Genomic DNA, 12,064 nt, shown 5'->3' on the forward strand with positions numbered 1-12,064 from the left:
ACTCGGGACAGGTGTTTAAAATCATCCACTTATATTTACATCTAGGCCAACGTAGTAACTCACTGTAGCATCGCACCTCACAGGTCACAAGCAACAGAGAATCCATTCTTAGAGTGATTCTCTCTGCATCTGCTCTTTCCCAAGGAGTGCGCTTCTCTCATTTCTTTTTCAGCCTTCTATTTTCCCACCGCTAAGAGCAGACACACCCATCACTGTGTTTATTCTGTTTACTTCTCCAACGTCCTGGAGACAGTGAGGGTCCGTGTTTCTGTGTGGTGCTCTCCTCTTCTCTTCCGTCCTGCCAGCAGACTGCTGTGTTCTCCCCCATCAGAAGGCTAGCCCCAGGAAGGAAACTCAGGAGGGCAGAGCACAGCACCCAGGGCAAGGCCGGAGCTCCTGCCGCTCTGAGCAGATGAAATCAGGGCATCTTCCAGGTTGATTTTTCCTATCTGGACTCCCCAGAAACTATTTCTTGAGCATTCCCTAAGTCCATTAGTGAGCCAAGGCGAGAGATGGGAGGAGCCTTTGAGTAACACTACAAAGTTAGGACTTTTGTCACAAAACAACAACCTGGAATTGTAAAGGTCAGGGTTTCCAACGGATACACTTGGCTTACTAGTTGGTTATTAATTTTGTCTGCTTGTTGGGGAGTAAGAGTGATAGGTTGGAAGAGGCAGGTAACCGAGGGTTTCAGGAAAGAAGGATAAAGATGGTCTTATTTCTACAGCATATCGTACAACTCCAGAATTCTAGACCAAAGTTTAAGAAACTTATCAAAATTTGAGGAAGATGAAAAATCAGAAAAAGGAATAATAAACTCACTTTCTTCCTCAACTGCAGAAAGAAAGACTGCGTCAGAAGGAAGCCAGCGTGGCCACCAACTAAACGTTGCCGTGAGAACGCCAATGGCAGGACTGGGCACCTGGCTTCCCCTTTGCAACACCAGCGCTGCAGGAGCTTCTGGAAAGATATGTTACTAAACGCTTCTCTTGCTCATCTCTTTGTAAGAGCGTCTGCAGTGGGAACCCCTGCATTCTCCAAGAAGTCCCTGGTTAAGCCACAGAAACCATGAAAAGCTGTTTAAGGCACCGTTGCAGCAGTATTGATAACTGTTTCTTATAGAGGCCCAAAGTTGACTTTGCTGTAAGACCAGAACAAATACCAAGGTTTCCCAAGTTTTTTTTTTTTAAGCGGAGATTTCAAGCTTTCTAACCTACTCTTTATATATGTAAATTTGTGAGAGAAGAAAAGGATATTTTATGACAGTTGACTTGAAGGAGTTCAAGCCTTTACACAATGCTGGTTTGATTATTGATCTTAATTTTGATCCCACTGCATAAAGATTTTGAAGTGTCTTTCTGGCCAAGAATGTTGAAAATTTACCAAAATTATTTTTAAAGAGCTCCAAGACTACGTATTTCCTAGATGAGGGAAATGGTTATTTGTGGTGGTGGTTGTTCATATAATGGAAAGGAGAGAAAATGGGATTGTAGATGGTGGAGAAGGGGTTAAATGACCACGGACTCATCCTGGAAAACAGATTATGACACAGGCCATCAGCCATTAAGCAAGACCCATTCCTTTGTTTTTACATCAATTAATTGTAGTTTCCTGGACCAGCCAGAATTCTCACCCACAAATTCTAGAAGAAACAGCCCTGAGCAGGGTGACAAGCGACCCAATAACAGAGCACATTTCACATTTCAGATCATTCATGAGTAGGCAATGCAGTGTTGATATGCACCTGAGATGCATGCCCTGTTCTGGGCCTGTGTGTGGCGGGACCTCTCCTACTCACCCCAGGAAGCTGTTTCTACGCAAGATGGCAAATGTTACTCGCAGCTTTTTATCATGACCTTGACTGAAAGACATGTGACATAGGGTGAAGCAGGAGGCTGAAAAATTAAGGTCAGAAAAGTTCTTTACATTCAAATGCAAAGAAGGTGATTATATTCATCTTAATCTTGAAATGGAATGTCATGTAAATGCAGCTTTTTCTGATGCTGGGAGCTGACATGACCACAGCCTCTGAGTCACAAGAGAAACGAATCCATCTTGAGAGGGGAGAAAAGAGAGGACTGGGGGTGAATTGATAATAGGATCAAAGAACATCAAGTTTGGGCCTTGAAGGGAGAGGGGTCAGAGCTTTTTCCTCCAGTTGGTGGATGACAGTCTAGATGTGAGCAACAGCCTTAGCACCCATCCCAATGCAGCTGCTGTTGCCCCAGGATCTCCCCAGAATCTCCCCAGAAGCTCTCAACTTGCCAGGTGCCTGGGTTTCTGCCCAGGACATGCCTGCCAATCATCAGCCTCCTCAGGGACCCATAATAGACCCAGCTAATGAAAGTAGTACCATGTCCTCAATATAATGCCCACCTCGAGAAGCAAGAATGCACAATCAGGATCAAACTAAGTCTCTGAAGCCATATTCATACAGGTGCTAACCACCTTTTCTAACAATTCAAAAGAAGGAATGTGGTAACATAGTTGGGTTGCCTTTTTTCTTCCAAGTCCAAATAAAAGGATGAGACACTCAAAGTGGAGAAGCTTATAGGAAACTGACATGACTACAAGAAGTTCCTTGTGAGCAACAAGCTTTTCATATTGTTTTCTTGTATCGTTTCTTCCCTTTCACTTAGCTATGCAGAAAACATAAGGAAAACATGTTTTCTTCAAGGGAAAACAAATTCCACTCCCAGCCCTCCTGGGCTCTGTGGCACGCCCCTGGTATTACTGTGAGAAAGAAAAGAGCCTGTGTTGCCCATGCCTTAGGAATCAACTCTGAGTTCAGTAAGACCAGCAGAGGTTTAGGTCCACGTGGGTCCTTACAGATGTGATGGGAGACAGCTGCCAGTGGGTCTGGGCAGCGTCACCACCGTCCACTTCAGGTCCTGAGGTAGGATGCTCATAAGAATATCACTGAAGATGAGCAGGACTGTCACTTTGGCCACATAACCCTGCAAGAACATGCTCTCACAGACCCAATACTAAAGAAGAATGAGTGGGAACATTGAGTTTGAGGGTCAAACGCGGCCCACGGTTAGGGTTTCATCCTCACAGACAGGCTAGAAATTGGCAGTAAGGTACTCATTTCTAAAGAGCAAAGTTTGCCTGGCTGTGTTGGAGAAAGACAGTGATTTCATAATATTAGTCAAACGTAGTCTGTTAGTGCACTAAGACACCAGGGCAGGATCCCCATTATTTTCACCCTGCTTCAATCCTGTGTTCTGTATCTGGCTGCCCCCTCCCTCATCCACACTCACAGTGCACTGTCGGACACCACCTTCATTTCTAGCTTCAGTAGATAATAAGGTTCACAAGAATTTGTTCAAGGTAGGCCATCTAAAACAACCTGGAGGCCTTTAGAATGTCCCCTCCAAAACACAGTGGAGACGGTGTTTAAATACAACTGGTGCCTCTAAATTTTGCATGGAGAGGGAGTAGTTGAAGTTCCACTGAACAGCTTGAGCAGCTCAGGTAAATGGGATTTAAGTGGCAGTTCTAAGTCCCTCTCCCCAGGACAGGAGGGAGAGTGGCCAGCAATGCTCCTCTGTTTGACCGCTCATGCCTGACTTACTAGTCAGACTCTGAGAAACCTTTACGTATTGTGCCATCATCTCGTCCAAGATTCATTAAATCTGAGGGCACAGGTGGACAGCAGTTCAGATTCTTGTATGAGAAATTGGTACCATCGTCAAGCACACAAGTATATCATATATTAAACCAGAGCATGATATAAACATATTAGGGGAAAATATCAGGGCTGTGAGGTATCAAAAATCAGGTTATAAGGAGGTGTGCCATATGGCTTTTGACCCAAGAAGAGGAGCTTACCAAGGGGAAAAAAAAGGCACAAGTGTGGTCAAGCAGAAACTGATGATGGTGAATCGCCAGCCATCACAGGAGATGGCCTTGCTGCCCAGCAGCTGCCTTTTGAATTCTTGAGTTGATGCCCATGATGGCCCTTCAAATGCTCGCTGCAACTACCTAGGAATTATGGAAGAAGTAGTTCTGAAATCTGAGAAGTGGGATAAGGAAAACTTAGTGGTGCTGTTGTACCTGAAATGTTGTGGCCTAAACAAACTAGCAAGATGGTTGCGGAACTGAACATCAGATCAGATACAGTCTCTGCCCTGCTGCCCCCCTGAGTAAGGACAGTGCTGAGTAAGGACCTGCTGAGCCTCCCTTAGCGCCCTCTTTGTCCATAAGTACCATAAGGAAAGGTGTTTCCTAAGTGAAAGCTCATATGCTACTGGTGGAACAACTGCAGAAACTGAAAGGAGGAGCAAAATTCCTTGGTGGCATTGGAAACCTCCACAAAGACAGCCATCAGTACGGTTCTTCTATGGCCCAGGACTGGACGTAGCAGAAAAGGCATAAGTATTTTCACACTTTTCTCCATAGATTACACTGCCTGCAATGGAGAATTTTCACTTAAATTATTCTTGCTCTCTTGAATGTTAGGTTTCCTCATTTCTATTTATCCTTCTCCCTTGCCTGGTGTCATCGATGCAGATCAGTGCCAGCAGCCACCCAGCAAACAGCGGCCAGCCCGCTGGCCCGCAGGTCCACCAGGCTGTGTGTGAAGGAGCATTGGCAGTGCAGACGGTAGTGTCTTCCCCAGTCACCAGACTTTAATTTGGGCAGACTTGAACTCTTCACTCCCTGATATCCCAAATTGGCCTATTTTGCCATATCTCCCTTCCCCCAAACAAAGATAAAACCAATTTGGGGATTTCTGTGTCAAAGAGAGGGAAGAAATCCAAAAAAAATACAGCGTTTTATCCCCAAGCATCTAATCCAAATATCAAATATACAATTTTATAAAGTAGTTTAAATTTTCATTAGGAATTGTTTGGAAAAACTATGTGATAGATATGACCTTCATTTTTCTTTGATCCTGCCTGTTCTAATCAGAAAAAAAAATGCAAAGAAAGAAAGAGAAAGAAAAAAAAGTCCAAGAGCTGGAAGAGAAAATAAAAAACATTAGCAGATTTGCTAATCTACAAATAAATGTATTAGTTCCTAAATCACACAATAAAAATGGACATACTGTGAAACCCAGTGAGCTTATTTTTTAAAAAGCCACATACAAGAAGAAGTGGCACATTATAGTAGAAGTGTTAGACCATTAAAATTTTCTTTTTCTGGGTTTTCTTAAGAGCAGCTCATAAATTTGTGGAACATGCAGAAGACCATGATTGTCACATTTCACATATTAGGTATTGTACCTTTACGAACAGTACCTCTGCAGAGAGGGTTGAACAAAGACGTGAGCTTGTGTTCATGACAGTGATGACTTTGTCATCATAAAGAAATCTCCAGCACAAGAGAAGCCTGTGTATGTGGCCAAGCCAATAGCATCCAGTATTTGAAAAGTAGGAATCATTTTTAGCTGCTCTAAATGTAAGTAACTTGCTGAATATATTTCTACTTTCCATCTCTAGAGAGAGACAACCCAGCTGCTTGACACCTTCTCTGTCACTGGGGGAGAAGTCACTGAAAGAAAAGCACCTTCAAAACCAGGCCTCAGCGAATCTGGCTGTTTAGACTCAAATACCAGTATTTATCACTCTATTAGCAACTGGTCGCCATGGCACAGCTGTATGTGACCAAGAAGCCCATTTTGTCATTTTCACACATCCATCGGTTGTTGACACCTTGTTAGAAGCACTGAGTGTTAGCTTCACAATCTTCATTTCCCTCCCAAGGAGTGGGCAATCCCTCCTCCTGATCAGTGGGTGGGCCATGGTGAGTTCAAAAGAGTCTTAACATATTCAACTTGAAGCCAGTTCAGTAGTCTTGTTTGTTTTAAAACCTTCGGCAAGACTGTGATATAAACTTAGTGTTTAGGAAATGTGTGTGGTGGACAACTTACTCGGAAATGTAAAGAGGTTAAAACAGCAGCTAGCCCACTCTGTCTCTTAAGTCCCCCTGCAACTTCTGCCAACAAAGATTAGGGAAGCAAACCAGCCTCATTCAGTAGGTGGGCTGTCCTCCAATGGAGCTTATTGGATTCACTGCCCCTCTACTCCAGCCCCTCTCCCAACCTCCCTGGTGATAGTAACATGGCCTTTTCCTTCTCCTCCCTCCCTTCTCTGGTGTGATGATTCACTTTGATCAATAGCTCAAGTGAATTCCACTTTATTGCATATTACATCTATGAAGTACTTGTTCATGAATTATTTTGCTCCATTCTGTGGTCTGAAGAAGACTGATTTACCTCAATTTTTATATGAAAGGGGTATCTAAGGTCATTAATTTATTCTTCCTTCTTCTACATTCCATCTAGGTTTATATAATTTTTTATTTTTTTTTGATAAATCTTCCCTCAATACTAAGACTCTCTAGTCTGCCTCTTTTTCTAAGAGCTGGTCCAGATACTTCTGTGAACTATTTTTTAATGTTTTATGTGAATTTCCATAGCATGGGGCTAGCAAATGCAAATGAACCAATAGTTTCCAGAAATTCACCTCCAAGGAATTTGGCATTCTTCTCCATGGAGTAAACAACCTTCTACCAGACCTAGTCTGTTTTGTAGGCTGAACATTTCCTGAAATTCTACCTGTGCAGAGACTAAGAGCTCCCTATCTTTGAAACTATAAAATGTCTAAGAAGAGAATGAATATTTCTCCCCATATATATTATACTTACCATTATACTTAGCACATCAGATAAGAAATCAAGTGTTTTCAAGTGTGCATCATAGCAGTTTATCAACATCTCTGGCAAAGTTGTACCTCCTTTCCTATATTGTTCTCTTTCAGGGCTTACTCCCATTCTTGCCTCATGGAACAACTGTGTTTTTGTTTATTCATTCATTCAGTGTTCCAGAACATGAGGCTAGTCCCATCGAGCACTGAGTATATAGGGAAGTTACCCTCTACCTCCCTATGACGTGGATGATAGATGTGTTCAGGAATGAACAGCTTTCTGAGAACTCTTGGAATGAACTTTGAATTCCAGGTTTCTTTCTGTGAAGTATATAAAAATGGGCCCATAGTATACAAAAATTATACTACCCTTTCTAATAAGAGGCCAGAAGGAGATTCAAAAATCTTTATATGTTAGATAGACTTAAGGAAACTCTAAGTAGCTATTTTTTCCTTTCTTCTTGGCAGTTTGTCCCTAGCTATAATCTTGTTTCTTTGCTCCTGACCACCAAGACATAAAGAAGGTGGTCTTAGCCCACTGACCTTACATTCTGCATAATCCTCCAAAAACACCCATTTCCTTTGGAAACAAGTCCACGAGTGAGGGGAAGTCTCGCGGCAATTCTGCCTACCCAAGGTGACACACAGCACCTTGAGGTCTACCAGAGGAACAGGTCCATTCCAAGTCATTAACTTTATGATTCTGCAATTCTTCAATTTCTCCAAACACAAATAATACCACTCCACTGTTAGTAGAATGTATAATCTTCAAAGAACATAAGCATTTATAAAAGGACTTCTCTTTCAAAAAAACAATCTGAGAGACTCCTAAAATGGCAGAAACTTTTTAAAATTAGAAATTGAATAACTTTTAAGACTCTTTAGAGAGCACATGTCGTTGACTCGCTATAGTCTTTTCCTTCGTTGAGTTTTAATTGAGACTGCTGTGGGAAGCAGCGCGCTTCCCTGGAGTTGGAGTTAGGGAATCGTGCTTTGGCCTGGAACACCAATGCTAGCCTGCATGCCTAGAACCTAAGTGAAATCAGTTAGCATCTTAATAGGAATCAGGCCTAACAAATATAAATCATCCCAAGTCCTTTAAGGTCTCATTTTCTTAGTGACACCCTGGACCTTGGACATTGCTTTCCTAAAATGCATTGGATCCCTGCAGGTATGTGTCTTAATTCTGCCTCGTGAGATCGCAAGCCATGAGATGAGGGAGAACAGGTGACAGAGAAGAAGGAAAACCTGAACAAGGCCAAGGCTCACTGTTTGGCTAATACATTGCCTTGATAGGGAGCGGGTGATTTTTGACATCATTGTATCATGGACAGCCTCTCTGTGGAAACTCAAGGAATCTGTCTCAGGCAAATGGGAGTGCCCAGTATCTCTTATCGGTCAGTGCCTGACAACATGCTGGAAAAGCAGGTACCCTAACGAAACTGCGCTTGCTGAAATAGTGCCATTCAATTTCAGATTCATTCCCATAGGGCTGGCAGTCCAGGGACCTTCCTCTCTTCTCTGTGCTTGCCCAAAAGTCATTTTGGCATCTTGCTTCATTCATTTCCTCCTTTCTATACATCTACTTTGGCCTCCCCCTCCCTCACAGCCCACCCCTATTTTTTCTCACTTTACCATCTCTCCAGGACCCAGCTCTCTTTACCACCCTGCCTCACAGACAGCCGAGTGTCTCCCTGAGCCTGAACTCCCTCCTCTCACACCCTGTGCTCTATTTCCCAGGCCTTTGGACAGGGCGCTCCACTGTCGCCGAGCGAGACACACCGCTGTGACGGCCTCTTGTTAATGTCAGCATCACCTCATCACTTAGGCAAAGAGGGGAAAATCCATAAAAGAGATGGAAAATACATTTCTTTCTCATTTTATTCTGCTTTATTTTAGGAAGGTTGAGGGGAGGGTTATTCTCGTCTTTCTCGATTTCTCATAGATTTTATTTTAAAACTGTCTAACTGGCACCATTCTTTTGATAAATCAGTCCAGGTCACCAGCTGTGGTGCATAAGAATAAATTTTTGAAGCTCAAATAATTTTTCTGTGCCACAGGACACATTGACTTAAATTCTGGGCAAACATTTTCACTCATAGGCTTGTTATTGCCACTCCATTCTAACAACGACTCCTGATTCAAACATCTACATGAATCTGGATCAAGACGTTGACAATTTGTGGTTGTTTTCAGATTAACAGTCACTGTGAGATTCTTGAAAGGGGGTAAAGAGAAAGTATAAGCATGTCCCAAGCAGTCAAACATTGAACCTGGAAAAACAGTGGCCTTTCTGTTTAATTAAGTATGCTAAACCAATCTGTAGATGTCATCCTAAAGGACTTTCAGCAGCAAGGAAGACAGTTTGGAAGGGAGAAGGCACTTTAAAGACATGAAACCTTACATTCCATGGTCTTGGATATTTTTAATGTAATAAGCTAATTGGATTCAGGTATTTTTTCCTTTAAAATTTAAAAAAATATGTATTTCTAATTTGCATATTTAATTTTGTCAGTGCTGAAAATGCTCATTAGTTGAACTTGTAAATGTCATTTGCAACCAAATGAAGTATTTATTTTTAAAAAGAAAAGGTGAAGGAACCAATATTGACTGTACATAATGCAAATATATGTGTGCATGTATATATATATTTTTTTCCTCCGTGACACTACTTGGTTACCATATCAAGTGTATTTTTGTACATAGTATATATTGGTTAGAAAATGTAGATTGTCTACTCAAAGAATTCTATCTCTGTGATAGATTATATTTATTCTAATCTATTGATACCTCTGTTAATTTGTTTTAAGAGATAGAACTCTATTTTTTTTGGAATTTGCAGAGAACTGCATTCATGGCTTCCAACTGTAAATATGCTAAGGGTATTTTAATAAATCTTGGTTTCATGTCTGTCTGGTGTGCAGTGCAGATTTGTTTTCAGGAGGCATTTGGGGAAGTATTCCAACAGTACTCTAATATGGAGAAACCAGTCACTTCCAACTTTCATTGCTGCCCAAGCTTAGCATTACTACTGAACTGCAAGAGCTGAGTCTCAATAAGTCTGTCATTCACATTTCCTTCTTTCTGCCCTGTTTATCCCACTGGCAGTGGCCAACCTGCCTAGGCATTCAAGGCTAACACCGAACAGACACCCTCAGCCAGGCATTGTCTCAGCTAGGCTGACTCCAAAGCAACACTACCTGAACACATATTGCCCAAGATGGGGTGAGTGGGGGGAAAACCACAGGCATTGGTGACTTCAGGTTGTGGGTTGGTAAACAATATATTAGGGAAATAAAACAGAAATACAGTTAAATTATTTTCTAGCACTCAGCGCAAGGTACCAATTCTTTTTAAGCAATGATGACACCTGCAGGTATTTATGAACAAAAAGTTAAATACTTCCAACAGAATACACTTACGTTTAAATAGGTGCAATTATTTTGTAATTTATCCATTTGTTCAATGTTCCTGAATGTCATGCACTCTTGAGTTCTAGAAGTTTGCTGAAATAATGCCCCCAAGTGCATACTCGTTTAATGAACAGACATAATTATTATCCAGGGAAGCATTTTATCACTAAAAAAACTTCTGAATTATAGACTCATAGAAGTTCCAAAATCTTTAAACATTGAGTAAAGTCAATTTTATGAAGTAAAAATTACTGAAGTTCAAGGGACTTGCTGAAAGTCACACTTCATGTCAGTGAACACATCAAAACTAGGATCCAAGTCCTTTGACCCTAAGGCAAAGCCCTTCCCACTGCACAACTCATTCATCACAATAAGCTGTTCTCCTCTTCAAATACTGCTTTATGGAGAAATGTTGTAGAGTCGTTGATTGAAAATACGGGTCCTCATTCTCCTAAGGATTTGTGGAAACTATTATTAAGGTTCCATTCTAAATTAAAGCACCTAGGAGAGGTGGAGGCCTGTGTATCGTAAGGACATAGGGGGATATATCAGCCCACCTTAGAAAAACTCTCCTCTCTGGTTTAGCCAAGATTTACTCTCCTTTGCTGAGCATAGTGATACCTGTTGAATTTATAAATACACATTTTTGCCTATTCTTTAAATAGCCTGTGTATGCTTGTGGTTCAACTAACAGGCCATAAATTCCTGAGGCTATATATTCTACTTCAGACTCTAGCTGCCCACTTTTCCCCTGGCTGTGATATATTCATGGAAATAAAAAAAAAACTTTCAAGTTGGCCCACCTGCACTGGCCCTGCCTGCAGGGTTGCCTGTATTGCATAGATGCCCCCGAGTCGGTCTTCTCAAAGTAACATATGCTTCATGCCCATCATTGTGTGATAATGAATGGTAAGAGATGGTAACTATAATACTTGCCAGTTGCTGCATAACAAAATACCCCAAAGCTAAGTGGATTAAATCAACAACAGCCACTTCTTATTTCTCATGGTTTTTGTTAGTATAAGAATCAACAGAGCAGGTCTCATTTGGAGTCTCTTAAGGTTGCAGCAATGTGTCCGTTGGGTCTGTCATCCTCTGGAAACTGTAATGCTTGAATGGGGCTGGAGCATGGCTGACTCACTGGACTGTCAAGTTGGTGCTGCCTCAGGGCCGGGGCCTCAGCGCCTCTCCAACCGGACTGCTTGAGTGATCCAACGTGAAACGTGCTTTTCAACTGAGGCTGGAAATCATATACAGTCACTTTCATCATATTCTATTAATTAAAGAATTTAATAAGTTTCTCCCCAGTTGAAAGGGTGAAGACACAGTCCTCACCACTTGGTGAAGGAACATTCAATACCACTTTGTAAGAAGTGAGTATTACTAGGAGCAATATGGGTGCAACCGTCTTTTGATAATACAATCTGTCCCTGTAGTTTGCCTTGTTCCTTCTCTCTGGCCTTCCACTTTCTTCTCTTGTTCTTATTTTTGTTCTAAAAATAAATTTCAGATTTCTTTTTCAAAATATTTTCTACTTCCTTCTCCCAAATCTTTATTCCTTCTGCCTGCATATGAGAGCACAGAAATGTTTGTCTTGCTTCTCTGAATTTTGGACACTTAAAAATAGTCAAAATGTTTCCACTGTTTTATGTTATGTATATTTTCCATGATAAAAATGGTATATATGTATTAATGACTTTCTATATGCCAGGTGCCATAGTAAGCATTTTATATGCATTATGTCATTTAATCTTCCTTATAATACTATGAGGTAAACATCACCATCCCCATTTTACATATATGAAAACCGGTGCTTGGAACAGTTGGTAACTTTCTCATACAATTGGTAAGCAGAGAAACCAGAATTCAGACACTCCAAAGAGTCACTCTCAGCCACTGTCCTATCTCTACAGGCCACAGAATTGAAATTAGCTGATTCGGGCAAAAGGGGAGGGAGGACTTAGACAAAGATTATAAGGTTTTAAAACATGGTGTTCT

The 12,064-nt window shown here is 41.4% G+C and overlaps 1 protein-coding gene across 3 annotated transcripts in view; it reads left to right on the forward strand.

Moving 5' to 3' along the window:
- Positions 1-9,563, forward strand: part of FMN1 (formin 1) — a 355,246-nt gene extending 345,683 nt beyond the window's left edge. For all 3 annotated transcript variants that reach the window (XM_045823499.1, XM_045823500.1, XM_045823501.1), the window contains one exon: positions 841-9,563. In XM_045823499.1, coding sequence (XP_045679455.1) covers positions 841-885 — 45 coding nt within the window. In that variant the 3' untranslated portion in view covers positions 886-9,563. The remainder of the gene's footprint in view (positions 1-840) is intronic.
- Positions 9,564-12,064: the final 2,501 nt, after the last annotated feature.

The sequence above is a fragment of the Phyllostomus hastatus genome, unplaced genomic scaffold (assembly GCF_019186645.2).
Source record: "Phyllostomus hastatus isolate PE091 unplaced genomic scaffold, TTU_PhHast_1.1 phas_scaffold_501, whole genome shotgun sequence".
Classification (NCBI taxonomy): Eukaryota; Metazoa; Chordata; class Mammalia; order Chiroptera; family Phyllostomidae; genus Phyllostomus; species Phyllostomus hastatus.